The 26,197-nt window shown below is 30.7% G+C and overlaps 6 protein-coding genes across 6 annotated transcripts; 4 read left to right on the top strand and 2 right to left on the bottom strand.

Annotated features, from left to right (window-relative positions):
• The first annotated feature begins 88 nt into the window (after nt 1-88).
• On the top strand, nt 89-4,711 carry LOC124943039 (ABC transporter C family member 10-like). Its single transcript, XM_047483605.1, has 8 exons — nt 89-1,756; nt 1,961-2,047; nt 2,189-2,758; nt 3,000-3,164; nt 3,234-4,058; nt 4,122-4,185; nt 4,294-4,536; nt 4,611-4,711. Exons 1-8 carry the CDS (start codon nt 122-124, stop codon nt 4,709-4,711), a joined length of 3,690 nt encoding a protein of 1,229 aa, XP_047339561.1. The 5' UTR covers nt 89-121.
• An 8,125-nt stretch (nt 4,712-12,836) lies between these two features.
• LOC124941723 lies at nt 12,837-14,685 on the top strand. The gene is made up of 2 exons (XM_047482071.1): nt 12,837-13,371; nt 14,015-14,685. The coding sequence occupies exons 1-2, from the start codon at nt 12,852-12,854 to the stop codon at nt 14,548-14,550; spliced, it is 1,056 nt and encodes a 351-aa protein (XP_047338027.1). The 5' UTR covers nt 12,837-12,851; the 3' UTR covers nt 14,551-14,685.
• A 312-nt stretch (nt 14,686-14,997) lies between these two features.
• LOC124943040 lies at nt 14,998-15,864 on the top strand. Its single transcript, XM_047483606.1, has one exon. The coding sequence runs from the start codon at nt 14,998-15,000 to the stop codon at nt 15,862-15,864; it is 867 nt and encodes a 288-aa protein (XP_047339562.1).
• A 657-nt stretch (nt 15,865-16,521) lies between these two features.
• Nucleotides 16,522-18,129, bottom strand: LOC124941576 (vesicle-associated membrane protein 711). The gene is made up of 4 exons (XM_047481917.1): nt 17,834-18,129; nt 17,268-17,458; nt 17,028-17,191; nt 16,522-16,921 (listed from the first exon to the last, which is right to left on the bottom strand). The coding sequence occupies exons 1-4, from the start codon at nt 18,048-18,050 to the stop codon at nt 16,834-16,836; spliced, it is 660 nt and encodes a 219-aa protein (XP_047337873.1). The 5' UTR covers nt 18,051-18,129; the 3' UTR covers nt 16,522-16,833.
• Nucleotides 18,130-19,154: 1,025 nt separating this feature from the next.
• LOC124944130 (protein MEMO1) lies at nt 19,155-21,113 on the top strand. The gene is made up of 8 exons (XM_047484604.1): nt 19,155-19,288; nt 19,624-19,708; nt 19,789-19,857; nt 19,939-20,051; nt 20,117-20,228; nt 20,317-20,460; nt 20,533-20,707; nt 20,789-21,113. Exons 1-8 carry the CDS (start codon nt 19,234-19,236, stop codon nt 20,915-20,917), a joined length of 882 nt encoding a protein of 293 aa, XP_047340560.1. The 5' UTR covers nt 19,155-19,233; the 3' UTR covers nt 20,918-21,113.
• Nucleotides 21,035-22,895, bottom strand: LOC124944131. Its single transcript, XM_047484605.1, has 4 exons — nt 22,426-22,895; nt 21,684-21,746; nt 21,470-21,604; nt 21,035-21,385 (listed from the first exon to the last, which is right to left on the bottom strand). The coding sequence occupies exons 1-4, from the start codon at nt 22,738-22,740 to the stop codon at nt 21,218-21,220; spliced, it is 681 nt and encodes a 226-aa protein (XP_047340561.1). The 5' UTR covers nt 22,741-22,895; the 3' UTR covers nt 21,035-21,217.
• Nucleotides 22,896-26,197: the final 3,302 nt, after the last annotated feature.

The raw sequence follows: 26,197 nt of genomic DNA on the forward strand, positions 1-26,197 counted from the left end.
TCATCATCTTCATCTGAAATCATTCTAATACATTCAAGCAATCTCCAAACTAAAGAACCTCCCTCCCATGGCAGCCACCAAGAACATAACCCCTTTTACAAATGCCGGATTCTTCAACAAGATGTGTTTTTTATGGATCAACCCACTAATCAAAACAGGAAAAAACAAAACCCTGGAAGAAAAAGACATCCCAAACTTAAGAAATTCAGAAACCGCAGATCAATGTTATTCAACCTTCATGAAGATTCTCAGCAAACACAACATAATCTCCAAATCCAACATTCTCTTATCAATATACAAATGGCAAAGAAAAGACATCACAGTCTCTGCTCTCTTCGCATTCATTAAGGTTATAACAATCATCGCCGGTCCTCTTCTTCTCAACGCCTTCATTAAAGTCGCCGAAGGCGGCGGCGGCAACGATAAATCTTTCGTAAACGAACCCTATGTTCTCGCCGCCGCCCTCTTCGTCGCCAAAATGTTCGAATCTTTGTCGGAAAGACAATGGGTTTTCAAAACTAAACTCATTGGTCTTAGAATTAGATCATGTCTATCCGCCGCCATTTATAGTAAACAACTCCGACTATCAAACGCCGCTAAATCGCCAATAACAAACTACGTTATGATCGACGTTTACAAGATCGCCGATTTCCCATATTGGTTTCATCAGATTTGGACAACTCCACTCATGATTCTTCTTTCCCTTCTCATAATATATTCATCTGTTAAATTAGCAACGGTGCCCGCGTTCTTGATCATCGTGTTATTCGTGTTTGGAAACTACCCGATCGCGAAAATTCAACATAAACGCGTTTCAAATCTCGCGACGGCACAAGACTCTCGGCTTAAGGCGGTTATCGAGGGATTAACGAATGTTAAAGTTTTGAAACTTTATGGATGGGAAAATCATTTTAAGAAGACGATTGAGCGTTTGAGGTTGGTTGAATCTAATTGGTTGTCGGCGTTTCAACATCAACGAGGATATCATCTTGTTTTGTTCTGGTCTTGTCCTGTCGTCGCTTCTGCCGTCGCTTTTTGGACATGTTATCTTTTGAAGATTCCGATCAATGCTAGTAAAGTTTTCACTTTTCTTGCAACTTTGAGGATTTTACAAGAACCCATTAGATTAGTTCCAGAAGTTGCTTCAGCTTTCATTGAAGCAAACATCGCGTTAACTCGAATTTCCGAATTTCTCCAATCGCCCGAGTTGCAAAACCAACGCATCGAAATGAATCAAAGTGAAGAGATTGACGATGCCATTGTTGTAAACGCAGATGGAATTTCATGGGATGTTAATTCTTCAAAGAATACTTTATCCGATGTTAATTTAACGGTCAAATTTGGTGAAAAGGTGGCGGTTTGTGGAGAGGTCGGGTCTGGAAAGTCGACTCTTTTAGCGGCTATTCTCGGTGAGGTCGAATTGGTTTGTGGGTCGGTGAGTGTTAATGGAAATATCGCGTTTGTTTCTCAAATGGCGTGGATTCAAACGGGTACCATTCGAGAAAACATTCTTTTTGGGTCGGAAATGGTTCAATCTAGATACGAGGAAGTGTTGGAGAAATCTTGTTTGGTTAAAGATCTCGATATGCTTCCGAATCGTGATCTAACCGTAATAGGAGAACGCGGTGTTAATCTTAGTGGCGGTCAAAAGCAACGCGTTCAACTTGCCCGAGCGTTGTATGAAAACGCCGACGTTTATTTACTCGACGATCCATTTAGTGCCGTCGATGCTCATACTGCCGCTAGCTTATTCAATGTATGTTTTTAATGGTTTTACTTAAAGAAATTGCTCCACAAATTTAATATTTTTGTTGATAAATTGGAATATAATAGTTAGAATGAAATATGATGGGATTAGGTTTTTGATAAAAAGTTTTTAAAAAAAATGCGGTTACAATTGTGTTATGTTTTATTAGGTTGTTTTAATTTATATAAACTAATTTGTGTTTTTGTCGGGCAGGAATACGTTATGCAAGCATTATCGAGGAAGACGGTTTTACTCGTGACAAGCCGAGTTGATTTCCTTCCGGCTTTCGATTCAATTTTGGTGCGTATATTTCGTTAAAATGTTTCTCAATTACTTATATCTCGTAAACACGAATCAATCTCTTTAAAACACTCTTTTTCAATCAATTTTAGATTCAAATGAGATCACATTTCACAACTTAATTTTTTTTATGGGTGATAGTTAATATCCAATGGAAGAATAGCTCAACAAGGAAGTTATGACCAACTAATAACTTCAAACCAACAATTCCAAAACCTAGTAAATGCTCATCACAAAGACAATGTTGGCTCCAAACAAGGTGCAAAATCGAGATCATTCAACGACATGATCGAGGAAAGGCGATCCAAAGATGAAGATTCCTCTCAAGGAGATCCATTGATTAGACGAGAAGAAAGGGAATCGGGAGACAACGGTTTTAAGCCATATTTACAATACTTCAACCAAAAGAAGGGATTCTTTTACCTTTCATTGGTTATTAGTGCCCATTCAATTTACATTGCGGGACAATTGGCGCAAAATATAATGTTGGCTATCTATTTGAGGGATCCCGGTTCGAGCATTCGTGAACTCAACATTGTATACACTTTGATTGGATTGGGAATGTCGATTTTCCTTCTCGTTAGGTCATATGGTTTAGTTATCTTGGGCCTCAAAGCATCAAACTCCATTTTCTCGAAGCTTATGACATCTCTTTTCGGTGCTCCCATGTCGTTTTTCGACTCAACTCCACTTGGAAGAATACTTAGTCGGGTAAGAATTATTCTTGTAACCCTAGCTAGCCCATTTTAAATTCTAGCACAATCTTTAAGAACAATTCAAACATTTTTTATATATTTTTTTCATAATGTCCCATTCATTTTTTACTACTAAACATTCATTCCATTATTAGAACCTCCCCAAATCAAATCAAATCAAGATCCTTGAGCAATTAAACCGATTTTTTGTTGTCTATTTGATAAATATTTGTGTTTCTATATGATGACGAATGTAGGTAGCATCGGATATGAATATTGTGGACTTGGAATTGGGATTCAAATTCGGCATACTTACGGGGACGGCGTTAAACATTCTTTTCACCTTCGGAGTTCTCTTTTTCCTAAGTTGGCCGGTCTTATTCATCGTCATTCCTATAGTTTATGTCACCATATTGTTGCAGGTAATAAATTACATGCCCTAATCTTTTTCTCCAACGAAACCGGCTAATCTATCTATAATAAACCAACAGAGATTCTACTTTGCTTCGTCGAAAGAATTGATGCGAATCGAGGGAACAACAAAGTCATCCGTCGCATGCCATCTCAACGAATCAATTTCCGGAGCCATAACCATTCGTGCTTTCGGAGAAGAGGAGAGATTCTTTTCAAATTACCTAAGTCTTATCGACGCAAACGCGAGCCCATCTTTCCACAATTTCTCATCCAACGAATGGCTAATCCAACGACTCGAAATCCTTTGTGCCGCAGTTCTCTCAAGCTCGGCTCTCGCCTTAACATTGCTAAACCTAAATAAGCCTTCAAACTCGGGATTCATAGGAATGACACTCGTTTACGGTCTTTCACTAAACATTTACGTGGTTCTCTATGTTCAAAGCCAATGCATGGTATCCAACGCAATAGTTGCGGTTGAAAGGCTCGAGCAATACACTCACATTCAACCCGAAGGAAGAAGCGATCTCCAACCGACGACGACAAAACCACCCGAGAATTGGCCATCAAATGGTAGAATTGAGATCTTCGATTTGAAAATCCGTTATCATATGAACTCACCTCTCGTTCTTCGCGGAATCAATTGTTTAATCGAAGGAGGGAGTAAAGTTGGAATAGTGGGAAGAACCGGAAGTGGGAAAACAACTTTGATAAGCGCATTGTTTCGGCTTGTAGAACCTACCGAAGGGAGGATTGTCGTCGATAATATCGACATATCTTCGATTGGACTTCATGATCTTCGTTCTCACATGGGAATTATCCCGCAAGAACCTACTTTGTTTAGTGGTTCTGTGAGATTCAATCTTGACCCTTTATCAGAACATACTGATCATGAGATTTGGGAGGTATATTTTATAAATTCATCAACCATTTATATATTTAGGTTATAATTTATCATGTTGAATTAGGTTCTTGAGAAGTGTCAATTGAAAGATGCAGTTCAAGAAAAAGAAAACGGCTTGGATTGCTTAGGTATGATAATAATTAAATTATTGATCTTTAGCGACACTAAGTTCATAAGCGACGATAAAAACGTCGCTAAATGTTATGAAGGTTTAAAATTGATTATATTAATTGCAGTTATAGAAGATGGATCAAATTGGAGCATGGGACAAAGGCAATTATTTTGTATGGGGAGAGCATTGTTAAAGAGAAGAAAGATATTAGTTCTTGACGAAGCAACTGCGTCAATAGATAACGCTACCGATTTAATCATACAAAGAAACGTGAGCAGAGAATTTGCAGATTGTACTGTATTAACCGTGGCTCATAAAATCCCTACGGTTATCGACTACTGCAACATGGTCATTGTCATTGACGATGGTAATCCTTTTTTCATTAAAAATATATTATAATATTTTATTACATGTTAATTCGTGTTGTAACTATGTTTGCAGGTGAAATGGTGGAATATGATGAGCCGAAGAATCTCATGAACAAAGATAGCTCATATTTTGCGAAGCTTGTTAAGGAATATTACTCTCACAATATTATTTGATTAATTTTAGGTATAAAAGCTATCCTAAATCTCACTAATACGGGTTTAGACACGTAAAACAAGATTTAGATCGGGATTAGGAAGTATGTAAAATTTGTAGCTTAAAACCCTATTTAACATTTTTAATAATGTATATACTTTCAAAATATTTAGGATGTTTTGTTTAAATTATTTTGAATGTTTATAGAATTTGTGTAATTTACTCATTTTAAAAATATGATATTGAAAAATGCTTCTAGGGAGTGATTTTCTCATAAATTAATATTAAAAAAATGTCTTAGATCCAATTAATAGTACTAGTATATCAATAAACTATTTTATATATTCATACAAACTATATCATGTATGAATAGTACAATATTTTAATTTTCTAACCAATAAAATAGAACTCCTTGATAGACTAAACTCTCCATAAATTTAATAGATACAAATACATCTTTTAATTTAATCCCTTTTTTTCAAGCTGCCTAACATTTAGGTATGTTTAACAGTTAATGATTGTGTACTTTTGTTACTTCAATTTATTGGTCTTTTATCATTTTAATGAAATGCAAACCCTTGACTGAGCAAATCAATGTACCCATGTGTTTTTCTAATCATAATGTTTTCAAATAAGAATTGAATAGAAGAGATCTACAATCTTGTAACTCGAGTTTATGTTTAAGAATGTATTCATTTAAAGTGAATAAATGACTATGAAAGTCGTGTTAGTTTACTTCAAATAATAAACTCTAATATAAAAAATATATTTATTTATTTCCATATACAATGTAATTTATGTATAGAAATGTTTAGTCACATTAAATAATAGTGGAGCCATTAAAATAGTAGGCAATGGAAATGTTTCAATATTAGTAAACACCACATTCTATTATTTCTTCAAGTGTAATGACAACCACAAAATCAACCCTTATTTTTATTTTTCAATTACACAATCATATATTATTGAGATCGAGATCCATACTTCTCAGATGAAGGGTCATTTATATATCCTCGTTTGGCACACCCACCCATCAGTCCCCACCAGAACGGCCCCGAGTTTTGGGCTGCCCAACCCCGGAAAAAAATATCAATATATTTTTTTTGTCCTAAGACAAAAATTAAATTTTGGGTGAGATTTGAATCATAACTAAATAAAAATTCAATGTTTTATCTTAAACTACTAAACAATAAGATCTTATGTTTAAAATCGCAGTAAATTTAACTAAATATCTTACTATTTTTAATACATTAGTTGACTTGAGAAGTGGGCTGCTCTAGTCCAAGGACTTGTCGAGCTTACTTTAAAATCGACCATAAACCTCACTAAAAATACAATTATATTTGCGATTACTGTTATGGGATGATCAAGATAACTACTTTCGGGGTGCTTATAGATATATCGTATATGATATGTTTTAGGTCAATTTCATTGTACAAATGAACAATGAAAAGGAAATCATTTGATATGTGTATTTAGTATTTAGCTAAAAATAAAGAAATTGAAAAATGATATTTGAAGATATCGTTATCTTATAATAATAATAATAATAATAATTAAATAATGGTAGGAGAAAATAAAATAAATATGGGACATTCCATGTGATAAGGTGAGCCCACTCTTTAAAATAGGACTGCTCCATCTAGTAATGTTACGTCCCCTTATTTGTCTCTTTTTTAATTTACAATATCACATATCTATCCTCTTTATTTTTAATTTAATAACAAGGTCTTTATTTTTTAACAAATTACTATATATTTTCTTTTTCTTTTTTATTTAATTCAGATTTATTCAAGAGTGACTAATACAAGTATGCAATCTCTACCGTCACTTTATTTAGTTAAATAATAGCGTTATTACCTAAAATTAAACTTTAAAAATTGTTTGTATTTAAAGTTTTAATGTCGAGTCTCACATCCAGCTAAGTTCATGCCCACTCAGAAACAAACCGACTAGAGTAAATACCAAATCAATGTTGTCTCACAAAAACCAAAAAAATGAAAACTAAGTTATCACAATGTCGATAAAAAATTGTTTGATGTTATGCCAATCAAGAAAAACTAAAACGATGCACAATTCCAAAGAACACCGAAAAAACATTATCACTCGTCAACGATTATGCCAAACACAAAAATCTAAAGGAAAAAAAAATAAAACTCACATATAAAACATGATCATGGTCGATTTCCACAATTCATCTAATAAACTGAAACAAACTTAAAATCAATCCAAACAACAATAACCATGAATATGAGAAAAAACGATTAAACATATATTTCAAAATACAAAAAGTTGACAAATACAACCTCAAAATCTTATTTTCTTAATAATTATTGTTACATAATAAATAATGTTTTTTTACGCTTTAACTTTAAAGGGTTAAATAAACCATTAAAAAAACAGGATCACAAAATAGAAATAAATTGATAATAATTTAACTTAATTTTAAAATTAAATAAAAATTGACTTGAGATTAAGTAATTTGACATGAATTGAGATATATAATTAGTTTAATAAATAATATTAATTTATTATTAAAAGAAAAGAAATATGAAGATAATAAGTTAAAATAGGAGTCGGTGGGTAATTGTTTCAAAATGGCAACACGTGTTAGAATCCTGACCTTACATCTCTCTAAATTTTATATATATAATTATTGTTGAGAGAGAAATAAAATAATGTTTAATTATTGTTTTTTTTTAAATCAATCCAACAAATTCTAAGTTTTTTATATTATGAATAATTTATAAGAATCGAATAATTCAAATAAAAATAGTCTTATTTAATAGATTAAAAAAAATTCAAATAATTATTCACATTAAAAACGACTTAAACTAAATCTCTAATTATTCTTGAAAAAAAAAACTAAAGCTCCTATTAGTTAGCATATAGACTTTTAATTTCTTATAAATATAAATAGAATCAAAATACATACAAATAAATTTTAAGAAGTGACTGAAAACTAATTTAAATAATTGAATAAAACAAAACAATACCTTAAAGATTATAAACAGATTTAAAATCACAATAATGCAAAATACATAATTATATATAAAAAAAATGAAACAACAGCCAATGATAAGGTTTCATTTGTCTTTTAAATAAGTTAATTAGTTTTTTATTTAAAAAAAATTATGATTCCAATATTTTTTTTAGTGATAATAGAATCTAAATATTCAATAGTAATCGGAAGTCTTGAATCTTGAGTTAATTGGTCATATTTGAAACTATAGTTGTGTAAGTCAATTTATGAAAATTAATAAATTTTAATTTTAATATTAAAATATTAATTAATATATTTATCCAAGGATGAATTTATGTAGGGGCTCGGGTGTGTTGAAGCCCACCCAAAAATTCACTATTTTATTCAATAAAATTCACTATCTTATTTATTTAATTATTAAAAAATGGTAAAACTTAATTTTATTTACCCGTTTTATCTAAAAAAAATTCCTTTTTTTATTTTAGCTCACCCTAAAAAAATTTTAAACCCACACCACCACTTAATCCTAGGCGAAAATTGAACACATTTTAAAATAATTTTAGAGAAAGACAATAAATTTATATTAAATTAAATTAAAATTTTAAAAAAAAACTTGTTTTTGATGTAAAGATGCATGCATGTCCACATGCGGGTAATCGGGCCACAATAAGTTAATATGAAGATTTGTATGTAGGCCCACATGTTTGTTGTTTCTATGAAAGCCCAATTACTAACCCACATTCTTCAGTTTTTTTTTTTTTTTTTTAACTTAGATTATTAGGTAAGCTTGCTTGTCAAATAATTATCATTTGCTTATTTTGGGCCCACACCTCTTACTCACTCTACTATAGTTTGTTAATTTTTGTTTAATTTAAAAAATATATATATTGTTTAACGAAAAAATAAACATTTGAATTTTTAATTAATTATAAAAAAAATTAAATTTAAATATTATAAAATAATATTTTAATTATTTTTTAAAATAAATAGAACTAGAATAAAACCCACCATTGCTCTCCATGTGAACAAGACTTTAATAGGAATTGAACTGAACTTTTGGTTAATGAGTTAAATAATTGAAAAAATATATATGAATTTTTTTTTAATTTTTTTTTTAACTTCAACTTAAAAAATGGGTAACATCAAACCAGCTATAAAGGTTAGTTTGATATTGGTTATTTGTTTTTTTTTTAAATATTTGATAAAAAGATAAAGTTGTTTAGTTTTTTAATTGGTTAAATTATTATAATTTTTTTTATTTAAATTTTATAAAAAATAAATTAAGAATTATTTTAGTATTTTATTGAATTAATTTAAGTAATTTGAGAATTTAAAAGAAATGAGACAACCAATGTATTCTAATGATAAGAGTTGATTTTGATATAATTTTTTTAGTTTTTTTTTAATTAAAAATAAATAAAAATAGATATGTAATTTTTTAATAAAATAAAATAAAAACCAAAACATCAGCTCTAAAAAGATAGGCAAGTTGATTTGATTATAATTAATAAAAAAAATACTTTATATATTTAATATAACATTTTATTGGATAACAAATCAACATAAAAAGTAGATAATTATAGTAAATTATTACACAATGATGACTAAATCCATTTAAAAATAGAAGGGATGATGATAATATTTAAAGAAAATTAATTAAAATTATTTATTTTAAGATAAAAATTAAATGATTTTGTAGTCATTATCTTCTACTATTTAAAATAAAGTGTTTTAAATAAATAAAAAAAATATATATATATATTAATTTAATTTAATTAACTTATTATTTTAGCTTAGCTATTTGGTTTAAATTGTTAAATTATTTAAATGTTTGTAATATTTTAAAATATTAATAATAAAGACATTTAGAATTTATTTAAATACAAATAACTCAAATTACATACAAATAAAATCTAGAGATTTTCACTTTTATGGAAATATTATTATATGACCGGAAAATAAAAGTTAATAATAATGGGCCTCCATCCCTTTCTTTCTTAGGCCTTGTTTGGATTTGATTTTTTTTAAGTAACTTAATCAAATTAAATATTACTCTATTTTTTTCACTTTCATCAAATTAATTAATTATTAATTATTAATTAAAATATTATTTATTTTAAATTATTATTTATTTTAAATTATTATTTATTTTATTTATATATATCAATACTCTTGTAAATATTTTAAAAAAAAAAATATCCATCACCAATAACCATTTTTTCTCTCCCCCAGGTTATTAAAATAGAACAAGGCCTTTATCTCTTTTTACTATATATATTATATATATTATTTTATTTTTTAAAATTAAAATTAAAATATAAGTTTGCTCTAAACTTAATATCAATTAATACTATTATAACTATTACTTTTATCTTTTTCGCTTTCCTCATTATTTTAAATTTCAACAATATATATATACAAAATAACTTAAGAGGAGTGATAGAGTGAGAGAATTTAGTGAGGGAATTTAGTGAGGGAATTTGGTGAGGGAATGACGTGGCATCACCTTCATTGGTTGAAAAATGTAAAAGTAAGAGGAAAGAGAGAAAAGAGAGAAATTATTTGATTTTTTCAGCGAATAAAATTATGCCACGTCATTCCCTCACCAAATTCCCTCGCCTAATCATTTCTCTTATAACTTAATAACATCCTTATTTTACTCAATTAAAACTCTTAATAATTAAATAAATTCAGACGAAAATAAGGAAAATTTTGGAAAGTAGTATGTAAGATATTTTGGAAACCAATCTAAAATTAAGGTGGGCATGGGAAAATGATCCCCTTGACAAAAACTTAGCCTTTGACCATTTAAAAATATTGAAAGTAAATTTCAATATTAAATTTAACATAATAATATTAATTTATTTTATAAAATAATAAAAATATTTTGATTTGTTTGTTTAATATTATTGTGCTTCGTTGATGTCCGAATTTTTGAGTGGTTATGGAAAAGTTTATATTGAAGCATCTTGTATAACATGTCTACATATTTTAGCTATTATCCTAATTATTTTCTTGTGGACTACTAGTTAAAAAAAAACCGTCCAATTTTCAATTATTATAGTTATATGATATGTATCATTTGTAATGTTATTATTACGATGTTTTTCGAGATTCCATTGAAAAGTCAATGGATACGACTAGTGTCGGCCTATATTTTGGGTTGCCAAGATGAAAATAAAAAGATGTAAAATTTTATTTTGTTAAAAGTGAGATTTAAACTCATAACCAAATAAAACTTCAAAAAATTTCTCCTGCCAAAGTACTTAGACTATAAACTATCGTCTTTGAAAACGTCAACAAATTTAATTAAATATGGGCTTCCATAACCCGTGAGCTTGTTGGGCTTATTCCAGGGTCGACCTTGGATACGGCCCGTCTTCTTGATGACCTACAATCTCAATAACCTATTGGTTTAGGTAACGTGGTTTAGGTAAAGGTAACGTGGTTTAGGTAACATGGTTGTATTTATTTTTAATTTTTTTTTATGTTTTATATTTGAGCTTAAACGTTTATTGTCATTTTTATATACATCTTTCAATAAAAAATATATAAAAAAATCATGATTTTACATATCAAGATAAGAAAAAATATATCAATCTTCAATTATTTTAAACATATATTTATTATAAATATGTGTCTAATTATTATATATCATTCATTAACTCCAAAATAAATCTCATACAGTGAAAAATAATACATCTCAAGTTACCATCCAAAACAAATTCCAATATTAATGTTAAATAATAAGGCAAATCTAGAAGAATAAAAAAATAAAAGTAACCCATATCTGAACGTACACTAGTGAATAAGAATAAAAAAATAGAAAGAGTTAAATTAAATAATTAATAAATATTTAAAGGAATAAAGGACAAGAGGCCAATTCCGTCATTTTAACAAACCCATGTGAAATTACTGCAAGCAAATATAAAGGAATGGCAATAATGTTATTATCTAAATTTTTAAGTCTATTCTCGTACGACACCAACAATAAAAACCACATTGGCTTTACTCTATCTCAACACTTTCACTTGTCATTTCTTTCTCTCTCTCTCTCCAAATCCGCCATTGACAGAGCTTCAACAATGAAACTGTTAACTGTTTTGTCTGTTCTTCTTCTAATATGCGCCACCACCTGTAATCTCTCCGCCGCCGTCGCCGCCTTCGTCGACGGTAAGCACCACCACCCATAAATGCTCTATTTCATTTATAACATTTGTCATTTCAAAGTTTTAACCTTTGTTTGATTTCAATATGTCATTGTTAGTTATTAGACCTTGTTTGATATGGGTTTATTTTAATTTTTTCAAATTCATTTACAAAATGTATGACATGGGTTTGTGTTATTTCATTAACCCAAATTCAAAAAAGTGAGAATTTTCATTTTTCAAGTTCATTCATACACCGCCTCGCCTAGTCACATCAATTCCAACGTCATATATTCGTAAGACCACATTTATACTGTCTATAGTTACTCTTAATTAAAATATTAAAATAAATTTTATTTTATTATCATATTTTAATATCATTTAAGTTTTAATACCATTTTTTTTAAACTTCCTTTAAACAATAACTCATCAATTAAGCAAGGTTTTAGAGTTTGTTCGGTGATAAGGGTTTATTTAAATAAGTCATGGTGATTTTTTAAGACTTTTAATATTTGGATGAATAAATTAAAAATCGTATCGATGGAATAGAATGAATGAATGTTTTGATTAGGGTCTTGTTCATTTCAAGTTATTTAAATAATTTAGAGAGAGAAAACAATAATTATGGGTTTAATAAATTGATTGATTTAATAGATAAGAGAGGGAGTGATGTGATAATTAATTTTGTTAAATTATTTGAAAAACCTAAATATGAATATGTAGGATACAATTCAGTCAAAGAAACCTATAATACATATAAAACTCAATTTTCAAGAAACAAATAAGTTGAATCAAACAGACCTTAAAAAGAAGTAGACAAAGAAGGGCCATGTGATCTGTTTTTGGGACATCAGCCACATGGGACAGTCTGAGTAATGCTGGCAGTATGGGACCCACACTTTCAACCGACAATCTCCGCCAGCTAAACGACAAAATCACTCAATCCATCTCCTTACACGTGGAATTTTTTCCGTACATGATGACAAAGCGACATAAACTTTTGTTCTTTGTAGTAAATTTTTACTAATTATGTTTATTATTGAAATTACAGGTTTACTTAAAAATGGGGACTTTGAGAAGGGTCCAAACCCGGAGAACTTGAAGGGAACCGAGGTCATTAAACCCGACGCGATACCCGAATGGGAGATATCGGGTTTCGTTGAGTACATCAAAGCGGGTCAAAAACAAGGCGACATGCTTCTAGTGGTACCCGAGGGTGAGAGGGCGGTTCGACTCGGAAATGAGGCATCGATAAAACAATACGTGAATGTGACGAAAGGGTTGTACTATTCCATCACGTTCAGCGCCGCCAGGACATGTGCCCAGGAGGAAGCATTGAACGTGTCGGTTGCCCCGGACTTCGGGGTCCTCCCAATGCAAACTCTTTATAGTAGCAATGGTTGGGATTCGTATGCTTGGGCTTTTCAAGCCGATTATGATGTCGTGGAGATCCTTATTCATAATCCTGGAGTCGAAGAGGATCCCGCTTGTGGACCACTCATCGACTCCATTGCAATGCGGGTACTCTACCCTCCAAAACTCACCAATAGTAAGTACATGCATTTTTACATTATTTTTTCAAAATGAGTTTTTCATTTGTTACTATATAGGTTATTTGAATTTAATCTCTAATGATTAAATTATAACCCATTTAGAATGTGGATCTAGGCAAGGAAATACTTATTTGGAAATAATCATTAAATGATTTTCAATTGGGCATATTTGTTTCCTATAATAAATATTGGCGGTTGAAAGTTAGGTGCTTAATAATTAATTACATCACAGTCAGGTGACAAGAGCAAAGCTTTTTATTCTATCATGAATTTAGAAATATAATTGTTATATATTTGTCACAAAAACTATTTATGGTAGATTTCCAAAATATATTTACACTTTGGAGTTAATAGTACATGCAAATTTAGGGCCATAATTTGATGGATCTTGGTTGTGTAGTCTCACTCAATCGGGCTGGCTCGAGAAGTCGTCGTCGTCGATCCAACTTGTATTAATGTATCGATAATGATCATTGTTTTGATATATAGTGGTCCACTTTATAATAGTTAAGATCTTGTGTTATTATATATAATATTTTTGAATTTAATTTTAGATCTAGATGCGAAACTGTCATTTTCTAAATTGTGATAAGAGTCATGGATGCTAACTATTTCATTGTAATTGTGTCAAATGTGTAGAGAATGTATTGAAAAACGGAGACTTTGAAGAAGGGCCATATGTATTCAAAAACACGGCATGGGGTGTCCTAATCCCGCCAAACATTGAAGACGATCACTCGCCACTACCCGGTTGGATGATCGAGTCGCTCAAGGCAGTTAAGTACATCGACTCAGACCACTTCTCGGTCCCTCAGGGAAGTAGGGCTATCGAGCTCGTGGCAGGAAAAGAGAGTGCCATAGCTCAAGTGGCACGAACCATCCCGGGGAAGACCTACGACCTATTCTTCGCAGTTGGAGATGCAAGCAACTCTTGTGAAGGATCCATGATCGTGGAAGCCTTTGCTGGAAAGGACACTTTAAAGGTACCTTACGAATCCAAGGGTAAAGGAGGGTATAAACGTGCTGTACTTAGATTCACTGCGACTTCAGTTCGCACTCGCATTATGTTCTATAGCACATTCTATACCATGAGGAGCGATGATTTCTCGTCGCTCTGTGGTCCTGTTATCGATGATGTGAAGCTTCTGAGCGTTCGTAAACCGAGGAAAATGTGAGATGTTAAGTAAACCGGAAGAGAAGTGTTTGTCGCGATAGTAGTAAACGCAATGTAATATTTCGTTTTTTGTTTTTGGAGTTGCTTGTTGTGGAACCTAAGAAGAAAGCCAAAGAGAAGGTTTATTTGATTGTCAGTTTCAAGTTGTCTTGTGCTGAAGACCATAAGAGTAGTTCTTTTCAAATATATATATATAAGGGCTGGTGGTATATATATATAGAGATCAATATTATTGTTATTATTAATAATAATGTAATTGTGTGCTCATATTATGCAGTATTGAAGAAAATAAATTAACCTGAATATTCTATTAGTAGAAACAGTCAAATAAACAGGGGGTGTTTCCAAAGCAATGAAAACATTGATAGTATCATATTACTTATAATTTAATTGCATGTTTTATTCATTTGTTCATTCTATCAACATTGATATATACCAATAACTAATCATGTCGACAACTCCGGTGCGTGACATCATTTTCCGGTGTCTTTTCGACATCCAATCGAACAATTCTCATAAGCTTCAACAAAATGCTCTACAAACCCTAGCTTCAATCACCAAGGTCAGCCCCCATAATCGAAACATGCTTGCTCAAACCGATGGAGCCGTTGCCTTGATTTTCAAGCTAGCTCTAACTGAGGCAACCGAGACACTCGCACTCTCGATCCTATTCAATCTATCTCTCAATCCTAATCTAAAGTCAACTTTAGCTTCTGATGTCAATACAATCGCCAACCTCAATTCCATTGTCATCTCCCCTTCCTCTCCCGACGCAGGAAAAATAGCTGCATCCCTTATGTGTAGCTTGGCCATGCTTGACAAGAACAAGGCCATGTTTGGAACAGCGGGAACTGTTCAAATGTTGGTCGAGGTCATTTCTGGTCCTCGCTGCCCCGCTACACACCACCTCGTTAGTACCCTTGCTGAGCTCGTGCAGTTCCATGGGAACAACACGCTGGCAGTTAGGTCAGGAGCAGTTCCAACTCTGCTAGGAGTGGTGGAGAGTCCTGACCATGAGGACATTGCAGGTATATCTATTGGGATTCTGGTTTCGCTATCGAGGTTTCAAGAGGGGATTGACGCACTGAGGAAGACTGATCGAATTGTGGGTACGATGATTGAGGTTTTGAAAGGGAAGTGTATGATGAGCAAGGAGGCAGCAACTGAGTTGCTTCTGAGACTATTTGAGGATGGCGTGGAGCGGTTGTGGGTCACACCTGATCTTATGTCTGTGTTGGCCGATGTTTCTACAAGGGGAATGGGGAGAGCTCGTCAAAATGCAGGTTTATTGATGAGGAGACTAACTTCGTACTAGTTTTGGTATCGGATCTTACCCATTAGTTTGATGGTTTTGAATTGTTATGCCATGTCAATAGTAGAAACATATTATTGAACATTATTTCATTTTATTTGTTTATGGTTCCTAAATTTGACTCGTATTATCGAGCTAATAAAAGGCATTAGGTCGTTTATTGCATCTATCTTTGCACTCACCCCACAACATCATCAATGTTGTATCATTGACAAATCTCATCCACCTATTTCTAAGGGGTTGAAGTGTTTCCTTCTAGAAGTTTATTTAAATGACATCGCATTTATCTAAATATTGAACTTAGTTAGATACATAAAACTCGATGTTTTCTCATCAAAATTTGAATGCAGTCCCAAAAAGTGTTTTTATATAAAAAACACAACTACACCTACACCAAAAGTAGGAGTAATTCGAAACTAACTAAATCAAAATTCATATGAATGCACAATATATGCATATAGAAAAGAGAACATGAAATCCTTACTCCCATTGCAGTTCAACTTGTAAAAGTTGGAAGTTAAGATATTGAAATCTCAAGTTCAATTCTTACTAAGAAAACATGAAAAAACTTAACCGGAAGGCAGATCAAGATGATAATCGAGAATCGTACCATCATATGATCGAGCCATGAGTAAGAAAAACACACTCACACCATCATCATGCTCAACACAATCAATTAATGATTTAGAACAGGGTTTTGTACATCAAAAGATTAATAATTGCTTATACGAAAAAGATACATTCATTCCTCTCTTGTTCTTGTTACACGCACCAAAACAATCTTGTCAAAAGTAAAATTCAAAGAGATTGATGCTCACACAATTTGAACAAGACCACATTTACGAAACATGTAGATAATAAGATTATACAAGAAGATATAAATATCACACAAATGTCTTCACAAAACAATCAAAGCACACATGATATTTAAAGGAATGAGATAGAAATCAAGCCGACCTCTTGTCGTTTACTTCAAATGCAGGAAGGTAATAACGGGCCATGACACACGAATGCAAACACAACATAAACAATCACCAACAGTAGCACTATCAAAGCAACCCTGCAAATTTCAAACAAAAAACAAGTAGATAATGAATTCATTCACTACTCCCAACAATCACAATCGAGAAATTCAAATAAGGGAAACAATTATTAGAGAAACATACGTTAGCTTGACATTTCTCCACCATACTGAGCTTCTGAAACGACGAGCCTGCTTCCTAAATCGAAAAGTATTTCCTTGCATATTAGCAGTTTTATCAACCAATAACTCTAACCTGTCACCTCTTTCCAATACTTTATCAATGTTCTCAATCATCACATTGCGAACCTATGAAATGGATATAAGATTGAATCAAAGAAATATCCAAACAGAGAAAGAAGGTGGTAATTGGTAACAACAGTACCTGACTCATTTCGCCTTTAAGACGGTTTATTCTATCAGCATTTGGATCATTAGAGAAATATTCCATTTGCTGACTCAAAATTCTCGAGAATTCATCATTCATCGCATAAGCATGTGCTGAAAGAACAGCTCGGCCATATGTTCTTACAAATCTTTGATGAATCTCCTCAAGAAAAGCAAAAGGTATCCTTCCTGTGATAGTGGAGAAAACAAAAACCTATGAATGGACACAAATAAGCATTTATCCATTAATTACATCACCTAGCTTTAGAAACCAAGACATTCTATTGTATTTCACTTTCTTTTACTCTATTTCAACGATTCAAACATTGATTCCAATTATTAACAGTGAATCTAAAGATATTAATGTGCGAAAATCATGAGCAAATTATATCTCTATCAAGTCAATTCTAGGGAGCTGAAAGACAGTTACTAGATCAAGATGTCAACGATAAACAGGAGCTGAATTTGATTGATTTGACAGTTTCTTAATGAAGTCTTAGCTAGAATCGGACAATATATTGGCATAATCGAATAGTAAAAAGATGAAAAAAGAGAAACGCTTACTTCCGGCGGTTTCATCGGCCATACAGAGAACAGTAAGGCCATCGGTGCGTTTGACGTGGAATATGAATCGATCTTGAGAATAAGATACATTCATATCATTGGCGCCGGGGATCTTCTCAAGAATCTGTCTGGCGATTGCACTAGCGTTTGTCGCCGTTCCGCTGAATTCAGCCAGAAGTACAGATCCTCTCGCTACCAAAGCATAAAGGATCGCCATCTCTCTCGATCTCTCTCGATCTTTCTCTCTCTCACACACACACGCACTCGGTCCTGTTAATATCTATCTCTCTACCAATTCCAAAATATCATAAAGATGTATATAGAATGTGATTTTGAAAAGTGATAACCTAAATTTACTTTTTTGAAAATCAAAAAATTTCAAATATTATTTCTATTTATATAAAATATTATTTCTTTTTTCTTTATTAATTCAAATAAGAAATATAAAATATTAATTTGTAAATAATACAAAAATAACATTTAAAAATTTAAACAAGTAGAATATATATATATATACTAATAATATGAGAAATTTATAAAATTTAAAATTTTAATTCAAAAAATTTTAACAATTATGAGCAACAATGATATTTATCCTTTCTCCAAAAATTATGTCATTTGATAACTGATTATTTACTTATATAGTCTAAATAATGAGAAATTTATAAAAATCAAAAAATGATACATATAGGACTTTCAAATAATCCTACTAGATCAACATTAGAGACCAAAAGATTACGGGTTTGATTTTCACATAAAGCATTTGAATTTAAATCGAACTGTTATAGTTATGGATATCATGTTAGTTCTTCCTAATTAAAAAAATATCTTTAAATAAAATATTATTTTTAAAAATTATTTATTGAACAAAAGAAAAATAACTTTACACCTAACACATTCATCTTCTGTGTGGTTAAGATTGTGATCAAATGAAACTCCAGAAAATATAATCAAGATAATTGACAGGTAATGTAAAGACCCACCAAAAGATTCATATTATAAAAATTCGAGACCAAATTTTCAATCCGACTAAACTAGATAATAGACCGAACTAAATATAACATTAACTCAAATCTGAGTGATAAAAAAAAATTAAGTATTATTTATTAAAAAAAATCATAAAAATAGTTACTAAAAAACAATATTTGAAATCCACTAAACTATATTTAGAATGAGAAATAATAAAAAATAATAATAAAATAAGCTTTAACCTCTACTAAATGGGTATTAGAACGGGTTTAGTATCAGTCGGGTATTATTAGTATATCCGACCCGATACAATATACAACAAGTCTTCTCTTTAAATGCTTAGCGATTTCCACAGTAAAGAAGGAAAGTTTTAAGCTTTGTTGGAAAGAAGGTGAAAGAAACAAATCCATCGATCTAGGGTTTCTGATAATATGGAGAAGAAGATCAGAGAAGCATCGCATGCAGGTTCCTGGTATACCGATAATCGTAAGTTTACTGTCAATTTCACTCTAATTTAGCTCTTTATTCAACTAAATCGTCCATACTTTACTCATCTTCTACAATATAGATGTGTTCGATAATCAGAGTAATCTTAACCCACCATTGTTAGATATTAAAAGCTTCAATTGATTAATTGAAGTTCACTTTTGAGATATAGAATTGTTTGTAACCTAATTTCATCCCTTATAGTTAGGTTTTGTCAATCAGATTCAACTATCATGTTTTCAGAGAAATTGGACATGATTGATTCATAAGTTATGATTATGTTTTCTCTTGATTGTAAAGAGTATAAATTTATATATCATTGTTGTTCATAACAGCTGAAAAATTAGAAGAAGAGCTTGATGGATGGCTTAGTGGATCGGGTATTACTAAATCTCGCGATGTTAGAGGAGTGATTGCTCCGTAAGTGTTCTTCGATTAACTTATCAAATCTAATACCTGAAATACATCTCTAATTAACATCGATTTCTTTGATCAATTAGTCATGCAGGCTATTCTTATTCGGGGCGTGCAGCTGCATTTGCGTTTGGCAATATTGATCCATCGAGCATGTGAGTGTGAAAACAAATCATGAAATATCTCTTTTTGTTTGTTTTAAAACGATTAAATCTATGTAATGAATGGTTTCTCAGTTCTCGTGTGTTCCTTCTTGGTCCATCGCATCATTATTACACTCCAAAATGCGCACTTTCGAAAGCCACTACTTACAAGACTCCCATCGGAGACCTTACTATTGACAATGAAGGTTTGGTTCAGTTAATGAATTCCATTCTTACTACATTCCGTTAATATGTTTTGCGTTTGTAACAGTTAATGAAGAGTTGAAAGCGACAGGAAAATTCGAAATGATGGATCTTAGAGTTGATGAAGCTGAACATAGTATGGAAATGCATTTGCCTTACCTTGCTAAAGTCTTTCGCGGGTAATCTTGTATTAACTAAACTTGTTTGATCATCAACCAAAATACCCTTATTTGACAATTTAGTAATAAATTATATAAATTAACGCAGGTATTCAGTTAAAATCGTACCAATTCTAGTCGGTTCTCTCAATGCTGAAAAAGAAGCAATGTATGGCCAACTGTTAGCCAAGTATGTTGACGATCCAACCAACTTCTTTTCCGTGTCCTCCGATTTTTGTCACTGGGGCTCTAGGTATGTTCTCTATTTAATTCCCAAGTCATTAATTTTGACAAAATTAAAATCTTCTTTCTTTGGTTTGTAAAGGTTTAACTATATGCATCACGACAAAAAACATGGACCTATCTACAAGTCAATTGAATCATTGGATAAGATGGGCATGGACATAATAGAAACAGGAGATCCAGACTCGTTTAAGCGATACCTATCTGAGTTCAACAACACTATTTGTGGACGCCACCCGATAAGCGTTTTCCTCCATGTAATAAAAATCGATTTTTAGTTAACAATTGGTTAAGTTTTGACAATTACACTCGTTTTTACCATTTTGTTCATTTTATAGATGGTGAAGTCGTCAACGGTGAAGATTAAGATCAAATTCCTAAGATACGAGCAGTCGAGTCAATGTAAAACGACGAGAGATAGCAGCGTTAGCTACGCCTCCGCTGCTGCAAAGACTATTGATTCTTGATTTTCTTGGTTACTAGTTTTTTTTAACTTAAAACTTTCTTCAACTTCAATGTAATAATAAAAACTACAACTTGTGTTAAACTTAATTATTTTCTATTGAAATTTTCAAATATGATTGAAGAAAGAATATTGACAAAAGATTTATATAGATCTAAACAAAGAGTTTATCTGCAATTCCATATGTTCCTTTTCTATAATAAAAAAAAAATGGGAGAAATGAAATAAAATCTAAAAAATTCTTGCCATTAGTATTTCAATTCCATCTCCTCTACTCCAAATCCAAATTATAATCAAGAAAAAATCATCTCCATGAAGATTGAATTGGTTCTTCATCATCTTCATCAACTGGTAACAAGTTTAGATCCGGTAGAACAAACTTCCTTCCTTCGACTTTCTCTATTTTCTCGATTTTCTCTGTTCTTTCTTCTAAGCAAGTTGAAGATGATGATTGTAACAAAAACCCATCACTCTACAAAACCAAATTCAAATTATTCATATAAATTCATTCAATCTGAAGAACAATCTGAAGAACATAAATAATCAAAATACTTACCAGTTTCCTTCTCTTCAAGCTCTGATTTTCATCTTTCTGTTCATCAACTGTCATTCTCAGCTTTTCAATTACCTTCTTTAAATGTATGTTTTCCTTCATCTGAACCATTTCTTCTTCTTTAAGCTCAGAAATACCCTAATAAACACAACATTTATTCAATCTGGAGATTCAAGCTAAGAACATGAAAGTAAATCAAAAGAAGAAGTTTGTTTACCATTTTCTTTCTAAATCTCTTGTCGATATCTGAATTGGACCCATTATCAATACAAAAAGCACCCTGAAAACAAAGCACAATAAAAGTGATGAACAACAAAGAAAGATCCATAGATAGATTCACTAAAAGTTAAAATAAAAAACACAGAGAGATTGGGCCACATTAGATGAAGAAGCTGACAGAAAAGTTCTCTTATGGGTCCCACTAAACTAGATCCAGATTTTTTTATTGGACCAAATGGCCCCCAAGGGCTTTTTCGTCCTTATCGACTGATAAACTCACACGATTGGGGTGTTAGATTGAAAAAATATATTTTATAAATAAATAAAATAATTACAAATAAATTGAAAATCGCTAAAAAGAGAATCTCGAGATTTAGTTTATTCTCCTTCCGCCGCGGCCGCGACCGCGGTTGAAATCTCCAAAAGAGAAGGAAGAACAAGAAGAAGAAGACTTAGAGATTGGCGATTCAGTAACCGTCAAGAAGAAAAACGATAGCCGGAGACGGTGCCGGAGCCGCCGCCGCCGCCGCCGTATAAATGGAATCGTCAATCATGAATCAATCTCGATGGAATCTAACCGCGGAGAAGGAGAAATTAAGCGAAACATGAGAAGAACGAGTGGATCTTCGCAAATCGATACAAAAACAAAGATCTACAGAAAGATAAGCTATGAGTAAACAACAGATCGATCGATTAGCGCAGTCAACAAGATGAAAAGGATAATAGAAACATAAACATACCTTAGATCTGGCAATGGATTTACCATCAGAACCTCTACTAGACTCTTCACACAAATCACTCGCCGATGTTCCACCACCACCGCCGCCGAGTCCACCGCCGCCGCCGCTCCACGAAAGCGGTGTTTTCGGACTACATCTCATCGGTTCCGATTTCTCCTTTCTAATAGCCGACGACCTAATCTTATAGCTTCCCCATCGAACAGGCGGTAACATAAGCGGAATCTGGTCAGCAGATGAATGCTTTATCCTCAAGAGTAACTCCGCTACTATATCGTCGTCCTTCATCGCCGATTTCACCCAAACATCTTCCGTCATCTGGATTTCTTCCTTCAATCTAGAGAAATACTTACGATTACGAACACAAATCCACCGAATTCTAACAAAAAGGATGAAAAAGATGGATGATTTTAGAGAGAGAAAATGTAGAGAGAGAAGAGAGAGAGATTGAAAAGCTTTCTGAAGAAGAAGAATGGAGGTTAGTGAATGCATGTTGTCCTCCCTATCCTTTATATATAATTTTATTTATTTAAATTAATAAAAATAAAAAAGAAATTGGGTCTGACTTTCATTCCATTAATATCCGACGTGGCAAACCTAGGGTTTCCGAGTGTTATATTCACTAACACACGCTCTTTGATTTAATCTTGACCGTTTATTCAAATAACGCCCGTAACTATGGGATAATTCTATTTAACAAATATTATTATATTTTTATTTTGAATTTTAATTTATTGCCTTAATAGACAACTATAATAAAAATGGTTTTAACAAATAATTAGTCAAATTGTAATTTTTTTTTATTCCAATGAATAACGGAATGATTCCATATAGATTTTATGGTGTATTATATATGGACAGTTACGGTTTTTTAGTTTTGTTATTTGGTAATTTTACTTTGTTACATTTTTTCTTTTAAAGAGAGTTGATAAGGAGGATAAAAAGTTATTTTTCTTATTATATTTTCCGGTATTTTATCAAATTTTTGTAATTTAAAAAATATTTTTAAACTGTTAGTGGGTCATTTGTTATAATATATTTTGATTGTGATGGTGATTCTTCCTCGAGTAAGTATTTATTATTTTCTTAGCGATAAAAACTATATTATTGTATCTAGAGTTATTTTTAATTTCATGTTTTACATTTTCAATGATACATGTAGATTGTCTATTGTTATCTGGTAGAATTTTTTTTTGAGTGTTTATTCATACTAGTTGAAGAATTTTTTAAATGTCAGTTCATAATATGACATATGACATAGTATAAGGGATGTTCATCGGTTCGGTTTAAGGTTATTCGAGTTACTCAGCTTTTGTACTATTTTTTTAAGCAAATTCGAAATCGAACATAATATTATTGAAATTTGAATTTTGTCATATATTCATTTTAAACCAAATATTGAACACATGTACAGTTGTACTATTTATTAAAATAATTATACTTGCACTTTTTTTAACTTTTAATATTAATAAATTTTAGGGGTTATAGTTTTATAGATCTGGAAGGATTAGCGACTAAACTAATTTAATATATAATAAAAATAAATAATAAAAAATGAATTCATTTTTCGGTTTGATTTTCGAGTTTGATTAAAAAAAATAAGACGAAAAATTGTATTTGAATTTGAATTCGGTTTACTCGAATTCGGTGAATTTAAATTTAGTTAAATCTTTGATTAAGACCAAATATTTATAAATCCTATGTTTAATTAGTTAAATTATATTTTAGGATTTTTGTTTTTTAAATTTTATTTTTATAAATGGTTCCTACACTCCATCTAACATTATCGATTTATATATATATTATTTTGTATTATTTATTAATTATTTATATATATATATATATTAATATACATATATATAATTCTCAATTAAATTTAATGTGATATAATATTTTAATATTATATATAGGGATGGGTCTATCCACGACCAAACTAATCCAAATAATGCGGACATCAAACAAAGTATACATCTTTATTACTTTTATATTATTATTATTGTTTGAATATTAAGATATACTTAATAATTTTGCTAGATTTAAAAATAAAAATAAAAAAATAAAATAGAAAGTAACCCATATGACTACTAAAATATGGAATTTCTCTATGTGAAATTAAAGAAATAAAATAACTTTATTTTGACCATAATTTTCTCTTATATATAGTCTCTCTTTCTTCAAATAGATTATATTTTCAGTATATTTAATAGATTAAATAGTCTATATTATATTAATAATTAAAGTTATTAGATTTATAATGTTTTTTTGAGACTATATATATCAAATTTAAACATTTTAAAATAATAGAAAGTACAAGATATTTTAATTGAGATGAATTAATATAATTATTCTAGAGAACTAACTTGATTACCACAAATTTGTTTGTTATATTTAGAGGAATATCTTAATTCTTAGTCCAATTATATACAATTTTTTATAAGAAATCATCAACATATTAACTGATTTTGTTTAATCATATAATTATGGTAATGAATTTAATCATAATGAATTAGGAGATTCTTTTATTATTTTAGTCATATATAATTTTAATATAATATTTAACAGTGAAAATTAACGGAAAACGCCAACAAGATAACCAAGTAAATCAAATAAATGATGAAAATTTTAAGAAATCAATATCTATTGAGATGATTTTTTATGTAAAAAATGTTTTAATTGAATTTTGTTTAATAATAAATAAACATGTAGAAATATAAAAAAATTGTTTGACATAGGGTTATTTATATTTATTTCAAATGTTTTTTACCATTTAATTAATTTATTCATTAATGAAATCACTAAATTCATTAGTTATCTTTACTTTATATTTGATCAAATTTAAAAATTAAATATAACATTTAAATGGTTCCTGTGTTAGCAAATCTCAACGTTGTGCTTTTTATTTACTTTTTAACTAATTTTTCACTTTTTTTATTATTATTTTGTGGTTGGTCTATTGAAAGTAGTATTGACAATAAAGCGCATTTATTTATTTCTTCTTATTCAAGTTTGGGATTTTTTTTTTACTATAATACCCTTCATATTTATCTCATATTCTTAAAAAAAAAAAAAAAAATTGAATAAAATATATTAAAATATTATAAACTTAAAACACTTTTAAAGTATCAATAATAAATAAATATATTAGTAAAGTTATATATTTAATTGTGCTTATTAGTGTTTAAGATATAATAATGATAAAATTAGGACGGGACATAAATATCATTCCGTACTATTTCTAACTATAAAAAAACTCCATTATTCCGTTAAAAAAAACAAAGGAATGATTATAATGATATCTCATCAAACAACAAAAGTAGAAAATGAAGTTGATAAATCAAACTTATTGAAATCATTAAATTAAGGTCGTGCCTATAAAGGGGGAAATTTGACGAGATGACCCTATGGATTAAAATGAGTCGGTGACAAGCGCATAATTTTAAATGTACGGGTGACCATTTCAGATTTTTTTTTTATGAAATTGTCTCTGTCGCGAGACGCAACTGCCGGTTACGAGACGCAAATTTATTATTAAAAAAAATTCAAAAAATAAAAATTCAAAAAATAAAATAAAATTGGTATCCGTCTTCCGACAGAGATAATTTTGTTAAAATAATATAAAATGGTCACCAGCGTATTTAAACTTATGAGATCACCCGCTAATTTAGCCTTATTATGATAGTCATTTTGTCAAATTTCCCTATAAAGATACGATAAAATTAACATGGCTAACCACTACTAATTTAATTATACTAAAATGACATTTTTTTTTTTTCTA

The sequence above is a fragment of the Impatiens glandulifera genome, chromosome 6, assembly GCF_907164915.1.
Source record: "Impatiens glandulifera chromosome 6, dImpGla2.1, whole genome shotgun sequence".
NCBI lineage: Eukaryota > Viridiplantae > Streptophyta > Magnoliopsida > Ericales > Balsaminaceae > Impatiens > Impatiens glandulifera.